Source organism: Danio rerio, chromosome 15 (genome assembly GCF_049306965.1).
Source record: "Danio rerio strain Tuebingen ecotype United States chromosome 15, GRCz12tu, whole genome shotgun sequence".
Lineage (NCBI taxonomy): Eukaryota > Metazoa > Chordata > Actinopteri > Cypriniformes > Danionidae > Danio > Danio rerio.
The window spans coordinates 38,653,256-38,673,263 of NC_133190.1; the positions used below are offsets into that span (position 1 = coordinate 38,653,256).

Below are 20,008 nucleotides of genomic sequence, written 5' to 3' on the forward strand. Positions count from 1 at the left end.
TAATAAGTTTGTCATAAGTATCTCAAAACCTCATGATTACAACGATTTCATGACAGCCTTATTAACACTCCTTAAGGCAACATATACAGTATACACTCACAGTATACACATTACTAGTACTGGGTTGGCTCCCTTTTTGCCTTCAGAACTGCCTTAATCCTTTGTGGCGTAGATTCAACAAGGTACTGGAAATATTCCTTAAAGATTGTGGTTCATATTGACATGATAATATCAAACAGTTGCTGCACATTTGTCAGCTGCACATCCATGATGTGAATCTCCCATTCCACCACATCCCAAAGGTGCTCTATTGGATTGAGCTCTGGTGACAGCTGAGGCCATTTGAGTACAGTGAAGTCATTGTCATGTTCAAGAAACCAGTCTGAGATGATTCATGCTTTATGACAAAGCGCGTTATCCTGCTGAAAGTAGCCATCAGAAGATGGGTACACTTTGGTCATGAAGGGATGGACAAGGTCAGCAACAATACTCAGGTAGGCTGTGGTGTTGACACAATGCTCAATTGGTACTAATGGGCCCAAAGTGTGCCAAAAAAAATAACGCCCACACCATTAAACCACCACCACCAGCCTGACCAGTTGATACACGGCAGGATGGATCCATGCTTTCATGTTGTTGATGCCAAATTCCAAATGTTGAAGCAGAAATCAAGACTCATCAGACCAGGCAATGTTTTTCCAATGTTCTATTGTCTATTTTGTCAGCCTGTGTGAGTTGTAGCCTCAGTTTCCTGGTCTTAGCTGACAGGAGTGGCATTCAGTGTGGTCTTCTGCTGCTGTAGCCCATCTGCCTCAGGTATGACGTGTTGTGTGTTCACAGAAAAAAAATCCCAGTAGATCAGCAGTTTTTGCAATACTCAGACCAGTCCGTCCAACACTAACAACCATGCCATATTCAAAGTCACTTAAATCACCTTTCCTCCCCTTCCTAATGTCTTGATCATGTCTACATGCCTAAATGCATTGAGTTGCTATAATGTGATTGGCTGATTAGAAATTTGCGCTAACGAGCAGTTAGACAGGTGTACCTAATAAAGTGGCCGGTGAGTATATATATATAAATATATAGCCTTTAGCTCTTTTTTTCTCATTTGCTTGAATCTCTTTTACCTCTTTGTCCAGTGATTCCACAATCCCCAGGTTCTCCTATTTCTCCCTTGGGTCCCCTTGTTCCGTTTTGTCCTATGCAGCCTGGATTTCCAAGCTTACCTTTGTCACCTAGAAAATAATAATGAGTTTGATGATCCAATCACAATCATGAGCACTGCAAAATTAACAATGAAACCGCAAAATCAAAATGAATTCAATTCAATAGTTTAACACATAAAGCACCATTGAACATACATCAAATTCTATTATGATTAATTTGATTAACATTAAAACAGACATATGCAGGTGGCAAAAATATCGTTTTAGATTTATTTATTTTTGCGGGTTACATTTTTGTACTTTTCAAACAAAATCTGGCATTGGCAACATGTATGAGTGAAAATTAGTGCCTCTATTTCTTACTTAATGCTTAATAATGCATGCATACAGAAGAAAAAAATTAATTAAAACACATCACTAACACCTAAGTGTTCAGCTTAGCCCTGTACACACTGTAAAGATATGGTGTAAATGTGGTTGCCACTACCCCACACTATTTTGGAAGTCAAATACACAATAAAAAGTGAATTTAAGCCATAACAAGTGAACTGACAACCATATTCAGCTTCTGTGTGTGCTTGGCCTCTGAGTCATCATTAAGTAGTCAACTACAACAGTAAATTAATCAAACATATTTGACTAATAAGGCCCTGATTGCATATACAATGTCAGATTAAAGACTTATAACATATATGTAGCAAAAATATAAAGCTGCAGGGGTAATTCTACATTTATAAGCAGCGATATTGTTATTTTATTTAATTTCTTTTCTAAACCATCCATCACACACAGTTTTATATAGTAAATACTTTTATACATTTTACCTATACCACCAGGCATCCCTTTGCAACCACGGGGTCCAGGTATGCCAGGTCCACAGGGCAGAGTTTCACCTATCAAGAATATTACAAATTACAATACACAATACAATTACAATACAATATACACAACACAATTACAATACATAATCATTGTCCATCAAAAGCGATATTAAGTTAGTGGTCTGCATGACTTTTAGCGCTTTTGAAAGAAATCTCTGACGTTCTACATCACAGGTGTCAATTCCAGTTCCCGAAGGGCTGCAGTTCTGCATAGTTTAGTTTCAACCCTGCTTCAACACACTTACCTGTAGGTTTTAACCAAGCATGAAGGACTGAGTTAGTTAGTATCAGGCGTGTTTAATTAGAGTTAAAGCTAAACTGTGCAGAGCTTCTGCTCTCCAGGAACTGGATTTGTACTACAGGGATATATTTAATTGATTAAATTATAGAAAAGCAGTAAAATGATCAACAATTGCTACAATAACTTTTAGGCTGTAATAGCTGAATGTGGATAGTATATGCTGATTTGGCGCTCAAGACTGCTGAAACTGATACTGAAAGCCCCTTTGCTTCTTAACATTTTTCTGCAAACCAATCCAACATTTTTTTTTAGGGTTTCTTAATGTATGGAAAGTTCAAAACAACAGCATTTGTTTGAAATAGAACATTTTGGGTCACGCTTTAATTTAAGGTCCAATTCTCACAACTAAATTAATAATTTATTTTATATATACAATTTTTTCATATATATAATTTTATATAAATATATACATATATATATATATATACACACACACACACACACACACACACACACACACACACACACACACACACACACACACACTCAAAGTCCTTAAACATTGGGGGGAATCTCCTCACCCACCATGAGTGAGCAACATCCACCTGGATGACGCGATGGCAACCATATTGCGCCAGACCGCACACCACACATCAGCTGATTGAGACATAAAGCTATTTATTCTATGGGGATGGTTAGGAGGCCATAATGGACAGAAGCCAGTGGGCAAATTTAGCCAGGATACCAGGGTAAATCCCTACTCTTTTCGAAGGACATCGTGGGATTTTTAACGACAACAGAGAGTCAGGACCTCGATTTAATGTCTCATATGAAAAATGGCTCTTATTGAGCAGAATAGAGTCTCCTTTACTATACTGGGTCGTTAAGATCAACACAGTCCAGAGGTTGAGCACCCCCTGCTGGTCTCACTAACACCACTTCTGGCAGCAACCAAGCTTTCCTATGTGATCTCCCATCCATGTACTGACTGGGCCCTGCTTAGCTTCAGTGGGCATCCATGTGAGAGTTGCAGAGAGCTATCTGCTGGCTTATTACTTGTGGCTTACTACCTGCCTATTATTAAGATACTGGCTATGTATTTGAACCTATAAAGTACATAATCTGCATGATCTTATTCTACATTCTTAATCCTAAACCTAACTACTAACTATTTATAATCACCAAATTAGGTGTTTATTCAGCTAAAAGGCTTGGTTAATGAGAACTATGTCTTTAAAAGTGTGACCAAAACCTTCATAACCTTAGAATTCTCACTTTTAATAATTATCACTTTAATTTAATTTAATTTAATTTAATTTAATTTAATTTAATTTAATTTAATGCACTCTTTTTAAATAAAATAACTAATTCCTTTTTTAAAAAAATAAAAAATTCTCACAGAACACAAACATTTGAAATCTTCTGTACTAACATTTATTTAAACTATGTTGACCTTTTTCTTGATGTATAAACAGGCATTGCAATTTAAATCTATTTGGCTCAAGACTTCCGCTCTCATTCCCTTCCATTGATTTTTAGATGTTAAAAACAGCTTGTTATGATGCTTTATGTTGCAAACTGATATTTTATTATTATATTATTCTGCTTTGTCTGTATAGTCATGACCGTTTATTACCGTTTTATGAGTTTGACCGTTTATTATTCCGAGTTATTTCTCCCATAGGCGACTGAATCGGACATTCTAAAACAATTGAAAAAGGGAGCGCACTTCCGCATTGCTGAATAAGGCCAGTACAGCTGTAGCATTGTGAGGCTTATATTACTAGAATATGAACTGGTGTTAGCGCTGTGACTTTCACCTTGAAGCCCTTTAGGGCCAGGGAATCCCGCCAGGCCTTGAGGTCCGGGGTCTCCTTGTTGCCCCCGTCGCCCGATTGACCCCATAATACATCCACCAGGAGGTCCAGTCTGACCCCTGACACCTTTCACACCAATAGCGCCCTGACACCCTCTGTCACCTGGTGGACCAAAGAGATCATCTCCCTGGAAGGACAAAAAATATATAATAAATCCATCTGAACACATTTGAAGGGGATCAAAACCTTTAATCAAAGTTGCCCTAAAACTTTTAAACAACACCCATTCTTATCTTGTCAAATGTTGACAACTGTAACGAAAGAACATTATACCTTACAGCTAAATTAATACAAAGAAAAGATGCAGTAATGACCTGTCGCTTAACTTTATATTACTTTTTAGTACATATATCTTAAACTGGTATTTATTTCTGTGATGGCAAAAGTTGAATCTTCAGCATCAATCCTTCAGTCTTTAGTGGCTTGTGATCTTTTACAAACCAATGCATGTATATTTGGGGTGTATAATATTTACAAAAATTAGCATAGCATACTTTTGATGATGATAATTAAGATATTTTGTTGAGTGTGTTTTTGTGATGGTTGTTTGGCTGGTTGAGGCCTGCCATGGATAAATAAACATGACACGAAAACTGCTAATAGGTGGTTTGGAGTCTCATTTAATCAAGTGATTTGTTCAAGACACCTAAAATATCTTATATACAGTATATATTATTATAAATATTATTAGTGCTTATATTAGTGCTGCCAAATGATTCATTTCATCCAAAATAAAAGTTACATTTACATAATGAGTGTTTATTGACTGTGTATAAATATTGTGTATATTAAAAAATATATATCAGAGATGCTCAAACTAGAGCCCACGGGCCAAAGTTGGCCCATGCTAACCTTTGAGAGGGAGAATTGGCGATCATCTTTCACAGAGATTGTCATTTCAAAATTTAATGCAATATTTTGTTTGTTTGTTTTCGAATTTGTTTTGTTTTGTAAATGAATCAGATTTTTAGAAATGTAAATACTGTCACTCGACAGATTTAGAGGGCAATGCACAAGAAATCGGTGATCAAATCAAGGCAAATCAAGGTGCAGATTAGTGCATTCAGCATTGAACTCTATTGTGTCATTAATAGGATTGTTTATTTTTTTACTGTAATAAATTCATTATATTTTCAATTAAATTAAAACATACAGCATAAAGCAAAGTTTTGTAGTTATTATGACATTTTCGGTAATAACTTAATAATGAAAACTTTAATGTAATACAGTTTATTATTTTTATCTTCAACCTACAGCCCTCAATCAAGTTTGCTTTTTGGCCCATCATAAAAAAAAGTTTGGCCAACCCTGAGATATATTTATATTTATAGTATATATTTATATGTATAAATTAAATATAAATACACACACACACACACACACACACACACACACACATATATATATATATATATATATATATATATATATATATATATATATATATATATATATATATATATATATATATATATGTATGTATGTATGTATGTATGTATGTATGTATGTATGTGTATGTATGTATGTATGTATGTATGTATGTATGTATGTATGTATATATATATATATATATATATATATATATATATATATATATATATATATATATATATATATATATATATTTAATTTATACATATAAATATATACTCAAATATTTACATGTATGTTTCTGTTTATATATACCGTATATTATGTAAATCTTTTATTTTGGATGCAGTGAATCGTGATTAATCTTTTGACAGCACTGATGTACACATAAACTCTTTAAATCAATGGCTTACCAAAGGTCCAGGATCTCCAGGGTCGCCATCTATCCCATCAACCCCCGATTTCCCAGTATACCCTTGTTTTCCATGCTGTCCAGAAGGACCCAGATCACCTTTCTCCCCTTTAACAAAATTGACAAAATACATGATAAGTTCTGACAAGTTTGCATGTAAAACAATGAGGCATTTGATCAGGATTTGATCTACAACCAAAAATATAAGGCTTAAAGCTTATGGATTAAGACCATGGTCTCAAACTCAATTCCTGGAGGGTTGCAGCTCTGCATAGTTTAACTTCAACCACGTCCAACTCACACCTGCTTAATAGTCTTCAGTAGTCTCGAACACCTTGATTAGTTGGATGAGCTGTGTTTGATTAGGGCAGGGGCAAAACTGTGCAGAGCTGCGGCACTCCAGGAATTGAGTTTGAGACCTATGGATTAAGACATTCTACAATTTTATAATCAGACATTTAACATTGAAACTGAACCAAATTCATATATTTAATTTAATGACATTTCATCGGTCAATCAAACTTGTTTTTGTATAACATGTCTTTATTGAATTTTTTTTTGAAGATTTTACAATAATTCAAACCCCAATACCCAAAACTTACCCTAGACAGGCTTAGGAAAAAAAAATTTAGGTAAGTAAATTAATTAATTACTAAAAAATAAATAATCATTAAAAATAAATAAATAAATAAATAAAATAAATAATTCTAATCAAACACCAATTAACATTACACAATTTCAGACTTCCAGAGCTTCTTCGTTTTTTTACAAAGTTCAAAAACACCTCCCAGATATCACAAATTTCAGAGGATTTTTTCCTTATTATATATGTGAGCTTTTCAAGAGCCAAGCATGCTATAAAGGTTTCTCAACCAAAGTCCTATGGAGGGGCGATTAACATTTTTCCAACATAAAGCAAAACAGCGCCTTGCTTGTATTAAACATAAGTCAATCATTTTTCTTTCTTTAGAAGACAAAGCCCAACTGTCTTCATACATACTCAATATACATAATCCAGGGCATAAAGGAATTGGATCAAACTTGTTTTTAGTGTTTTATGGGATAATTAGCAGTTTCTGACATACAGTATGCTCTGATGGGTTGTTTCAACAGTCATGAGATTCTTAAAGATGACCCATTATTTATATAAAACAGTGAATTATGCAAAGCGGTGACAAGCCTGCATTCCTTCACTGATAAATGGATGAACAATGCAAATTGAGCTAACTTTATCACTGTTTAACTTCCATGTGCGACCATAGGCATTTATTAAAATACACCTTTACTTTACTTTTAGGTTATGCTGTATGTAGATAGAAAGTGTCTTGGTTTAGATCTGACATTGTTCAGACTGCTGGCTGCACCTATACAGGAAAATATACCAAAATTCTATAAACCATTATAGCATGGTTAAATATATATTTTACATCATGTGTCATTTTTATTATTATTATTATTATTACTATTATTTAAGCACTAAAACAATTTTGTACAATTTAAGACTTATTTAACGCCTAGACTATTTTAAAGACGAAAATTCTACAGGAAATAGTTAATTTGAAATTAAGATTAAAACTGAAGGTTGTTTTTTTTTTTAAATTTGTATTTATTCATGTATTATTTGCATATTGTGTTTATCTAAAAATATTATACTTTGATATGCATTGTATATATATTGCATATATAAAATAAATAAATAAATAAATAAATAAATAAATAAACAGTTTTATTTATTATATAAGTAAGTAAGTAAGTAAGTAAGTACATAAATAAAAGGATATGATAAACTTTATTTGTCCCCGAGAGGAAATTTGTCTTGGGCAAAAAGGTGCTACAACATTGCTCTAAACAGACAGTAAAATAAATAAAACAAACAAAACAATTAAGAACATACATTGTTTACAAAATAAGACCGTATATAAATATGAAATATATAAAACACAGGACCACCCAGTCAGGTGCTAATGTACTACAGATGCAGTGTTATTGGTAAAGTTCAACAGTTTTATCGAGGTAGGAACAAACGAAAGCTTCAGTCTATTAGTTTCACACACCGGCATTCACAGTCTTTTTCCTTATGGCAACAGCTGATATTCACTGAAAAGAGGATGTTTGAAATCAGCACTAATATTTCTGGCTCTTCTCATGACCGCCTGTTCATATGGAGTCTGTATGGGTTTGTATTGTTTTATTCCTATAATTTTCATGGCTGTTTTTTGAATACTTTCATATGCATTGTTTTTATATTGCATCTCTTATTGTTAAATGCTGTGTAAATGTTTGTTAGACCAAATGTGAAAGTCAATGTGTTTGAATGTTTAAAAAACAATAAAGTGATCAATAAATAAATAAATAAATACATAAATAAATAAATAAAAAGCAGACCCTCCACACACACACATTTTGTTTTGATGTCCTTCATGGGGATCACGAGTAAATTAGTTTAATCAAATCCAGCTGTAATTCACACCCTGTTTATGCAGAATAATAACACGAAAACACAATTGGTTTTTACACAATTTGTGGTTAGTCTTAAAATATTTAAAACACTTCACCTTTTATGCTTAACGTCATAACCTCTCCTTTCTTTCCTTTCACTCCTCTGGGACCTGTTAAGCCTCTGGAACCCTAAGAATTCACAACAGACACACAAAACCGGACACCTTTACACATGCAAACACAATGCATTTTCACATTTTCTCACATGAATCTCGAGCAGGTTTACATACAGTTATCCCATTCACACCATTGTCTCCACTGAGTCCAATTTCACCAAGGGGGCCTCTGAAACCTTTCTGCCCGGGATCACCAGGTTCACCCGGAGGGCCTGGAGGGCCTGGATCCCCAGGAAGATCACCAGGAGGATCACATGCACATCCTCCATCAGGACCTATAAAAGAATGTGAAATAAGCAGGTGTGTTCATATTAGTTAAAAAAAGATACTTTGCTGCCCCCTAACGGGCACACAAATCACAGCAAAAATACTCAGCACCATGGACAGCTACACTCAAGATGCTCATATTTACATAATAAAATAAATTGTAGAAGCAAGTGAAGAGTGAAGCAAGTTTTACTCAGAAAATGCAGGCAAATGTTTAAACCTATCAAAATTAAACAGTACGTAACACTGAATTAAGCATGCTATTCTGATGCACACTTAAAAAAGTGATTAGTTGACTACTCACTTACTGAAAAGTGAGTAAACCTGTTTAAATATTCAGTCACTTTGATATTAGTAACTTTACCTAAAAACAGTAAGTAAAGCCATTGCCTTAAAATTATAATGTAAATGAACTGTGCATGATAATAAAAATTAAGTTATGTCAACTTAACTCCAAGTTACAACTGGTTTTTGTCAGGATCTGTCATTTCATGACTTTATTTTTTACATGTTATGATTTAGTTTCTCCACTAGATGTCTCTATTTCTTCCCATGTGTTGTTTAAGTTCAGTAATTACGTGATTGTTTTCACATGTGTCCTGTTATGTCTTGTGTATTTAAGTTGACTAGTTCCCCCGTTTCTTTGCTCGGTTATTGTTTAAGCTAGCCCTTGGTTATCATAAGTCTTACATTGCTTCTCTAAAGTCTAGTCTACTCAGAGTCTTGTGCTACATTGCCTTTTTCTAGTGGTGGGCAACGCGAGGCTTCGTGAAACACTGAAACAGTCGAAGCAACTGTGTCGAAGCTTCGAAACGTTGCGAAACACCATTCTACGGTGCCACCTAGTGGTCATTTTAATAGCATTACACTGAAACAGCTTCAGCAAAGAACTGTTAAACAAATTGAGGTATGAAACCCCACTTTGTAGCAATGAATCGAAAAGTGGTTCAGTCGAGTGGTTAGAGATCGTGATCACCATCCGGAGATAGTAGGTTCGATTCCAGGCTGATACAATTAATTTTGAAATGCTTTAATACCAGTTGGTAATGCTTTGTTTTTGTATCGTTTTGTTTCAACATTGCTCTGACATCCGAATAAACACCTTGTAAATAAATTAGTATTGTTTTGGTCATAAAACAGGGTTGTTGCTAGATCAGATAAAGTTGTGTCCAGAAGTTAACAATAATTATTTATATTATTAATTACATGTCCCATAGTATTTTATTAACGTCTATCCAAAACCTAAACCCATCACTGTACTGTAAAAATATTAATTATTGTTTTACAGTGTTACAAAAATAATGCTAAATTGATGGTGTATCCGCAGCTGTATCCTATCAAGACTACACCATAAAACAGTAACATGATTAAAATACATAAAATCATGATTTTGGTGTTTTTATACTAGTCGGGATTCGAACCCAAAATTAACTTGAAACAGTTACAACGTGCACACACACGGCCCACTACGCCATATGAGAAATTAAAATTGACCATGTTAGTCAAATCCAGATTCCCCAGGTTTCGAAACACTTCTGAAATTATCAATGCGTTGAATCGCTTTAGTCATGTGACCAGGTGTTTCGAAACACTTTAGTCACGTGACCTGGGGGTTTCGGATCATGCTTCGGTGCAGTGTTTCGAAACACTTGCGCTTCGGGATCTCGACACTGTCTCGAAACATCAGTTTCACGGCTGCCATCCCTACCTTTTTCTAGTTTTTTGGATGTGTTTCTCTCGCTGTAGTTTTTCCAGAGATATTTTGCCTGTTGGCCTTTTTGTTCCTCCGTTAACCAGTCCTTTGGTCATCTCTGCATTTTTTGGTTTCAAGTCTGGATGTTTATGTTTTGTAAATAAACCTCTCACAGTGCAAGTACTGTCCCGTTGATGAGTTCATTGCCCTTTTGTGGCTCAGCGGAGAAGCCTTCAGACTCTGACACTGGAGACTTGGGTTCAAACCCTATGTCTGACAATTTTCCTCTCCCTGTACAATCAATTTATAACAACTATGGACAAATTGATAGCACTTCTGCAAATAAGCTCTTCATAACTTTGTAATAAAATATGCACATATTACAAATAAATGTATTAATGAGACAAATCCGATATTGTAGAAATAAAGAGCAAAGTAAACTCACTACACTGGTGCACACTCCATTTAAAATGTATCATTAATGTGAACCTCCATAGCACATTATCAATAATTAAAATATATTGTTTAAAAAGATACTCTTCCTAACTGGTTTACACTACCATTAAAATACGTTTTAAACTGTTTTCAAAAATCTTTTGTTCACTAAAACTGCATTTATTTCATCAAAACTAAATTAAATTAGGTGGCTTAGTGGTTAGTACTGTCACTTCACAGCAAGAAGGTCACTGTTTTAAGTCCCAGCTGGGTCAGCTGTCATTTCTGTGTGGAGTTTGCATGTTCTCCCGTGTTAGCGTAGGTTTCCTCCAGGTGCTCCAGTTTCTCTCACAGTACAGAGACATGCGCTATAGGTGACTTTAATAAACTAAATTGGCCATAGTGTATGAGTGTGTGTATGAACGTGAGTGTGTATGGGTGTTTCCCAGCACTGGGTTGCAGCTGGAAGGGCATGCGTGGTGTAAACCATATGCTGGAATAGTTGGCAGTTCATACCACTGTGGGGATTTCTGATAAATCAGAGACTAAGCCGAAGGAAAATTAATGAATGATAAAGTAAATTAATGATATTGTGTATTATTTTTCTTACAATTTGCAAGTAGTTAAATGTGCTTCAGATTTCCTAGATGAATAGCAAAAAAGAAAAAATTACAATCGTTTGAAAAATAAATGTTTTAAAAAATTCTAAACATCTTTACAATTACTTTTAATCAAATCGACACATTTTCACTGAATAAAAATGTCAATTTGTTTTAAAAAAATCTCACTGAACCCAAACCTTTCTAAAAAAATGATGTGATGTACATTACCTATTTATGTATACATTATTTTTAAGACAAGAATCATAAAAACATATATTTAGGTATGAAACCTTACCTTTTCTCCCCTGGACACCTTTATATCCGACAATCCCTCTTTCTCCTTTTCGTCCAAGATCTCCACGTTCACCAGGAAGGCAGTAATAACCTTTAACAAAGACAGACACGTTGGCTTTTGAACTTAAATGTACCAATTTCACTGGTTTGAGTCAGTGACAATGCCAGTTGGCATGTCCTCCCTGTGTTGGTGTGGGTTTCCTCTGGTTTCCCCCATAGTCCAAAGACATGCGCTATAGGTGAATTTATTTATGTAGTGTATGTGTGTGAATGTGTTTGTAGGAATATTTCCCAGTACTGGATTGCAGCTGGAAGGGAATTTGCTGTGTAAAAAATATGCTGGATAAGTTGGCAGTTCACTCCGCTGTGGCGACAGCTGAAGAAAAATGATGAAGTTAGACTGTGGCGCATGGTCTAACAGGGCTGAGCTTATTCTCTTAATGAGTTATAGGTGTGTTTTGAGAATAAATCAATCAGAGTCTCGTCTCCCATTCCCCTAAAGAGTCAGTTGTGTCACGCCGTAGCGCATTTGCAATTTACATGACGGACTTTGTAAGAGAAAAAACTGAACCCTTCACTAGAGAGAAAACAGCTAAACAGAGCATCTGCAGCGCGAGAATGAGAGATAAGCCTCCTCATCCTTTACTTTCACTTTCACTCTCTTACATAGGGAAACGTGTTGTACGCACAGACATCTATTAGCCTACATAATTAATTTCATTTGTTTAAGCGCAAAGATTTGTTTCAAAACTATTTCTAAATTCAGTTCTAATTTTCAGCAAACGAATAAATGAACAATAATAACAAAGTGTATGAGTTATACACATGCTGCGCCCCATGTGGTCTAAAACCTGACAGGTGGGCAAATCTAAGCTTGTTTTTAATAAAACAAATATAAATATGAATATAATAAATAATACTGCAAATAATGATAACATTATACAAAAGCAAATTGTTATAAATAAACTGAAAAAGCCCCCTGACATGAAGAAAGCATGAAATTATGGTTTTTATATTTATGTAGACTAGAAAATAATAATTTTTGTAATATTTTAGTCCTTTAATTCTTTTTCATAAGTAAAGATATTGCTGTATATCCTGTGTGTATTAAGCAATGTGTAAGTGAGGCACACAACTAACGCGCTTTGCGCTGGACTTTAGACCGGCTTTGATCTGGTCTACTGAACAGTTTATTTTAGTTAATCAAAATAGTAACGCGCCAGCAATGCGCCTCCTTTTTTAGACCAGAACGCCTATGGGCACACATATGAGCGCAAATGCATTTGCTATTTAAACAGCGTGGTGCAAAACGTCAAAACGGCCCTTGGGCCAAGCTGAAACTAGCAACAAAAATTTCGTCGCGCGTTGCGCTACATTACGTCGGTTGTATGATAGGGTCCTAATACTGTAACTTACATGTATTAATACAGTGTGTTTGTAAATGTATCAATGTTGTGCTCACTGCAAACTATTCACTCGAAACACATGACAGATAACACAGACAAGTGCTGACAGCATGACAGGATGAATATGCATATAAACACAACATGCAAGCAGGCAAAACAAGAAATAAGACATGCTCTTGAAGACAAGAAATACATTCTCAATACCATCACATAAAAGATACATAGATTAGTGTGACTATTATAACATTACAAAACAGAAAAAAAGACAATCACTAATGTAAACAAAGATACTATGGGAAGTAGATAAACATTTACATGCTCTTAAAAGTTTATATCTGACTGCTTTAAACGGATGGTTTAAACTAAAACTAAAAACTGAACATTCTGCCATCATTTATTCACCCTTGACTACCAAAACAGTTCGAGAGCATACTTTAAAGAATATTGGAAACCTTTGACATTCATATTAGTTGATTTTCCTATTGATGTCAATGGTTACAGGTTTCCAACATTCTTCAAAATATCTTATTTTATGTTTAACAACAACAACGAAAACAACAACAACAACAACACTCAAACTGGTTTGGAACAAATATTTAAGTCTTTCTCTTACTCTACATGCATTTTTTTTTACATATATTGTATATATACATATAGAGACAATCACATCCTCTCGTCACGAATGATTGACAATAGACAAAAATAAATAAATTAATTAATAAAATAAAATAAAAATCGAAGAATTTGTGAGAAAAAAAAAAAAAAGAACTCACCAGGAGTGCCAGGATTTCCTTTTTGTCCTTTAGGTCCAGGAAAACCCCGTTTTCCAGGTTCCCCTTAAAGACAAGCAATCATATGTTACAAAACTATCTAGAAAATCCTAGTCTCCCTCTTTTTTTTGTGACATTAAAATAAGAGGTGTGGGAAAACGACAGACTACTGTACACCAGTTTGTGTAAGTAAGATTTTACCCACACACAAAACGAAATGAATATTTAGACTCAGAAAAGATGCATTATATTGATTAAACTGTTGAAATTTCTAAAGCTGCATAACCATTATATTTAGATAAATACTGAAAGGGTCAATCATGAATAAAAAAAATGGTGTCTTGGTTTTCACAAAGAAATAGTAATAGTAACAACAACAACAATAATAATATAAAATAATAATATTAATAGCAATAATAATAATAATAACAACAATAATTATATAGTAATAATAATATTAATAGTAACAATTATTATATAATAGTAATAATAATAATATAATATTAATAATAATAATAATAAGAAGAATAATAATAGTAATACTACTACTACTAATAATAATAATAATAATTTACATCCTTTGCACAATGTATCACGTTTAGGACAAAATAATTTATTGAAGCTAAAAATAATAAAAAGAACAGAATTACAACTTTTAACAAACATTTCAGTCACACACATGCCAAACTTCTTTTCAATCATCTGATAAAATGTATTGTGCAGTTTTGTTAGAGAAAAAACATTTATCGACATATATTACCGTAGCTCAAGAGTGACCCATATATGCTTCCAGCGCCACCTTTTTGTCCTTTGAGTCCACTGAGACCCATTAAACCAGTGTCACCCATTGCACCTAAAGAATGTGAAGATTCTGAATGTTTAGCTTTCACACACAAGTTTTATAATGTACAGCAAGCAGTGAATTGTGGGTCTGGCATAAACTGTACAATCTAAGAGAGATACAAAACAATTACATGTTAAATTTTATAATGTAATTATTTTATTCTGTATTTTTTTTTATTTACAGTATTTTAAAGTAGCTCAAACCTGGTAAAGATAGTCCTGGATCACCAGAAGGTCCAGGTATACCCATCAACCCTCTGTCACCAGGTGCTCCAGGATTTCCCGGTGGTCCAGGATCTCCAGGTAGTCCTACATCAAACATTATATATATATAATTAATTACACATTACATGTAAGTGCATACATAACATATTAATGTAATAACTTATATTTTATTAAACATTCAAGCATTAAATACCATTTGCAAAAATTTAAGATTTTACATGTAAAATAGTATAGTATATTATAGAATATTATAGTAAAGTATAGTACAGTATAGTTTAGTATAGTATACAGTAGTAACTAAATATAGTATAGTATAGTATACGGTAGTAACTCAATATAGTATAGTATAGTATAGTATAGCATAGTATAGATTGGTATGGTATGGTATAGTATATTATAGTATAGTATATTATAGTATCGTATAGTATATTATAGTATCGTATAGTATCGTATTGTATAGAGTAATAAATAAATAAAGTATAGTATAGTATAGAGTAGTAACTAAATATAGTGTAGTATACCGTAGTAACTAAACATAATATAGTATAGTACAGTATAGTATAGTATTGCATGGTATGGTATAGTATTGTGTAGTATACAGTAGTAACTGAATATAGTAAAGTACAGTACAGTATAGTATACAGTAGTAACTAAATAAAGTACAGTATAGTATCGTATCGTATAGTCTAGTATACAGTAGTAACTAAATATAGTAAAGTATAGTATAGTATAGTATCGTATCATATCGTATGGTATAGTATAGTATAGTCTAGTATACAGTAGTAACTAAATATAGTATAGTATAGTATACAGTAGTAACTAAATATAGTATAGTATAGTATAGTAATAATATAATATAGATTTTACCCATAATTGTAAACACTACCATATGTGCTAATAGGCATAAGGTTTCCACCAGAAAGAATTAGCAGTAACCAATCAATGGTTCAACCTACAGCTACTTACACCAGTAACCAAAGACTGAAACACATGACCAATCAGAGTAGAGGAGGCTCTCAAAATAACTAAGGGGATTAAAGAGACTTAAATTAAACTAATCCTTTCAGACACTTTTACATCTACACTATACCAGGCTCAATTTTACTGATCTAGGCGCAAATTCAAAATTTTTAGGGCAGAAAAATAAGGTTTGTTCCCCGGCGCATGGTCTAACGGAGTTGTGCTTATACTCCTAATGATTTGTGGGTGTGCTTTGAGCATAACGTGCATTAAACCAATCAGTCTCATCTCCCATTCTCTTTAGAGTCAGTTGTGTCACGCCATGGCCCATTTGCTATTTACATGGCAGACTTTGTAAGTGGAAAACCTGAACGCTTCACTAGTGAGAAAACAGTTAAACAGACCATCTGAAGCGATGATAAAGAACACGCCTTCTCTATCGGGCCTCTTTACTTTCTCTTTAGTTTACTTTTACTCTTTACTTTGCTCCTTTACTTTCGTTGATAAGGAAGCGGTGTTGTACGCACTCCCCTGAAGACATCCATTAGCCTACATGTTTGTTAAGTGCAAAGATTTGTTTCAAAAGTTTTTCTAAATTAAGTTCTAATTTTCAGCAAGTGAATAAATGAACAATGATAATGAAGTGAGGTCAAAACACACGTCCTGTTCTTATGCCCCATATGGTGATGCATATGTCTTTATATTTGAAATTCTGATGTCTTTTGTTTGTCTTTCCTTCAGTAAAAATTTTTCTACAGTGCGCACAAATCTAAAATCTCACGACCAGTGAAAATAATCATACAATGTGGAAATAATGTGGGTGAATGAATGCGCATGGGTTGCGGCTGGAAGGACATCCGCTCTGTAAAACGTATGCTGGAATAATTTCTGGCGACCTCTGAAATAGAGACTAAGCTGAAGGAAAATGAATGAATCGATGTACTGTAAACCTGTTATACAGTAGGTGACCTCCAAAACAAGTTTACAAACTATTATAACAGCAAAATACATGTTTACAATGTAGTTGTGTACTTGTTGTATTGTACTACCTATCACATATTTTTGAGATTCCACCGGTTTTCCTTTAGGCCCAGGGTCACCCGGGATGCCCTGTCACATTCACAACAAAAGCGTAAGAGACAGAATGACAAAACAATACAGGTGTAGATATCTCTAACTACAGCATTTTTATTTAGTCAGACCATCAGCCCTTTGGTGCCATAGAGACCAGGGAGACCATTCACACCACGTTCAGCCTGTATATGAAAAAAATGCATCAAAAGTTGCACAAAAACTGTTATTAAACATTTAATTATTTAGAATAAACCTGTTTAAATCCAATCAATAATTATTAAAGGGATAGTTCACCCACAAATATCCTTGACTTGACTAGATTTCCTTTCTTCTGCTGAACACAAAAGCAGATAGTTTAAAAAGATGCTGGCAGCTGGCACTCACTGACTTCCATTGTAATTTATTTTCCTACTGTGGAGGTCTATGTGTGCCAGCAACCTGCATTCTTCAAAATATCTTCTTTTGTGTTTAACAGAAGAAAGAAAATCATAAAGGTATAACACCACATGAGGGAGAATAAAGGATATGGTAATTTTCATATTTGACTGAACTATTCCTTTAATAATAAGAGTTATACATTATTTATAGGTGTACCTTAGGTCCTTGACGCCCTGTTTGGCCTGGATATCCAGGTGGACCCTATGATTGTTAAAGAGAATTATAATAACATGAATAAATCTATTACAAAATATATCACTAAAATGTGCAAGCTGAGAATTTAAGGTGTGAAATTAGTTTTCTGCCTTTGTTTCCCAGTAAACCCATACTTGCATGATCTGAATGTATGAAATTTGGTTCATTTGACAATACTATGTAAAGACTCAGTAGGTAGGTATACAGTAGGTTAGTTACTCACTCTAGATTACTCACTGGGGTTTGTTCTTTGTAGCTCGCTTAAATGATCTAAGATAATATGGCAGATCCTGGATCTTTTAATCTTGATAACTGATCTCTGGCTAATTTGGTTCTTCAAACAAGTTCGCGAATCAGATTAAAATGTCTGGATGAACTTATCAGAGATCTCTGCGTGTGTTGTGAAGGACAGATCTATCGATCCTCAAAATCATGATCAGCAATGCAACGATTGGCTGACAGCAAAGCAGCGTAATGACATCATCTGATTAATATTCAGTTATCCATGTGAGCAAAATTATATAAAATTCGTAGTAAACGATTTCTTAAATATTATTCATTCATTCATTTTCTATTCGGCTTAGTCCGTTTGGTTTGTTAAATATGATATTAACTTTATGCCTTTGCTGTGGGCTGCAGGCTTTACACTTTCATGTGTCGAGAGTATTTAGCAATTTGTTTAGTTTTACATTTAGAGCAGATTTTCTTTGCTATAGTAGCCTTGGCCTGTTTTAATTTCTTAATCGGCATAAGGAATTCAAAATTAATTTAGCATCAAAAAAGCATTTTGATATGGGTAAAAGTGTCTTCAACTTTTTTTAAAGCATCAAATCACCGTCATATTAGCTGTCAAAACATGTGCATGACTGCATAAACTATTTCTTTATAAACAAACAAACAAGCAAGCAAGCAAACAAACAAACAAAAAACTGTTGAATATTGTGTATGTCTATTATCATACAGGTGACGCGGTGGCACAGTAGGTAGTGTTTTCGCCTCACAGCAAGAAGGTCGCAAGTTTGAGCCTCAGCCAGGTCAGTTGGCATTTCTGTGTGGAGTTTGCATGTTCTACCTGAGTTCGCGTGGGTTTCCTCTGGGTGCTCTGGTTTCCCCCACAAGTCCAAAGACATGCGGTACAGGTGAATTGGGTAAGTTAAATTGTCCATAGTGTATGATAAGTTATATGCTGGATAAGTTGGCGGTTCATTCCGCTGTGGCAACCCCAGATTAATAAAGGGACTAAGCCGAAAATAAAATGAATAAATTAATATTATTATACACAAATTGTACTCAAGCTGGACCAGTACCTTAAAATAGTGCATGTTTGCATCTAAAAATCCATATTAATAAATGCCTGTTTGATCCCTTTGGGGAGAACCACCCCCGTTTTTATACTTTTATTTTGGAGGGCAGACTGCATATGTTATTTATATATATATATATATATATATATATATATTAAACATTTTATACATAAAAATAAATATTATTAACTATTTAATATTAAATAATACTAATTATTATAAATGTGTATATATTATCTTTTTTAAAACTATTTTACTATTTTACCAAGTGTATATAATCTATAGGTTACTACTGTAAGAAAAAAAAGTCAGCATTTGGCGCATGCTTTTTTTGTAATGCAAGAAACAATGCCAGAGGTATACAGACAATTACAAGTATATAAAAAATTATATAGAGGTACAAAAACTCAATAAGTAAAACTAAATAAAATAACAGAAAAAGAAAAAAAATACAAATAAATAATGCTAGGCCTTGCTACTGTAACTCACAATAACTTAAAAGTGTCAAAGAAATACAGTTTTACCTTTGCTTGAAATGACCCGATCTAATCCTGTTTATATAAAATAAACCTGCTCCTGTGCAGGTTTGAGCTACCAGGACTGTTACTATGACAACAACTCTCGGATGAGTTTTGAAGAACGAAACGATCCAGCATCATGTCAAATGGTCAATAACCAAATCCAACTAATTGAGTAATCCACGTACGAAGAATAGATTTGTTTCACCTCACACAAATATTCCACTCAAGTGCAGAAATGCCTCAATATTTGCATGTTTGCATTGATTTTGTATGTAAACTACTCTTGCCAATAATTCGCATTCTATGTGCACCCAGCATTATGAATTGTTAAAATGTTTTGATTGGTAAGTTGGAAATGCTATATATATATATTTGTTTAAAGTAATATGAGATTTGAGTGTAAGGACATTTGATT

The 20,008-nt window shown here is 33.9% G+C and overlaps 1 protein-coding gene across 1 annotated transcript in view; it reads right to left on the reverse strand.

The window, feature by feature from the left end:
• The window catches only part of col4a4 (collagen, type IV, alpha 4), a 103,240-nt gene that overhangs the window by 28,661 nt on the left and 54,571 nt on the right, over window positions 1-20,008 (reverse strand). Inside the window, exons 16-28 of the mRNA XM_009291835.5 lie at window positions 17,730-17,774; window positions 17,264-17,317; window positions 17,111-17,171; window positions 15,081-15,185; window positions 14,794-14,886; window positions 14,037-14,099; window positions 11,859-11,948; window positions 8,681-8,841; window positions 8,507-8,579; window positions 5,953-6,059; window positions 4,112-4,295; window positions 1,994-2,062; window positions 1,131-1,238 (exon numbers count right to left, since the gene is read on the reverse strand). Of these exons, the coding sequence (XP_009290110.1) occupies window positions 1,131-1,238; window positions 1,994-2,062; window positions 4,112-4,295; window positions 5,953-6,059; window positions 8,507-8,579; window positions 8,681-8,841; window positions 11,859-11,948; window positions 14,037-14,099; window positions 14,794-14,886; window positions 15,081-15,185; window positions 17,111-17,171; window positions 17,264-17,317; window positions 17,730-17,774 (1,213 nt within the window). The remainder of the gene's footprint in view (window positions 1-1,130; window positions 1,239-1,993; window positions 2,063-4,111; window positions 4,296-5,952; window positions 6,060-8,506; window positions 8,580-8,680; window positions 8,842-11,858; window positions 11,949-14,036; window positions 14,100-14,793; window positions 14,887-15,080; window positions 15,186-17,110; window positions 17,172-17,263; window positions 17,318-17,729; window positions 17,775-20,008) is intronic.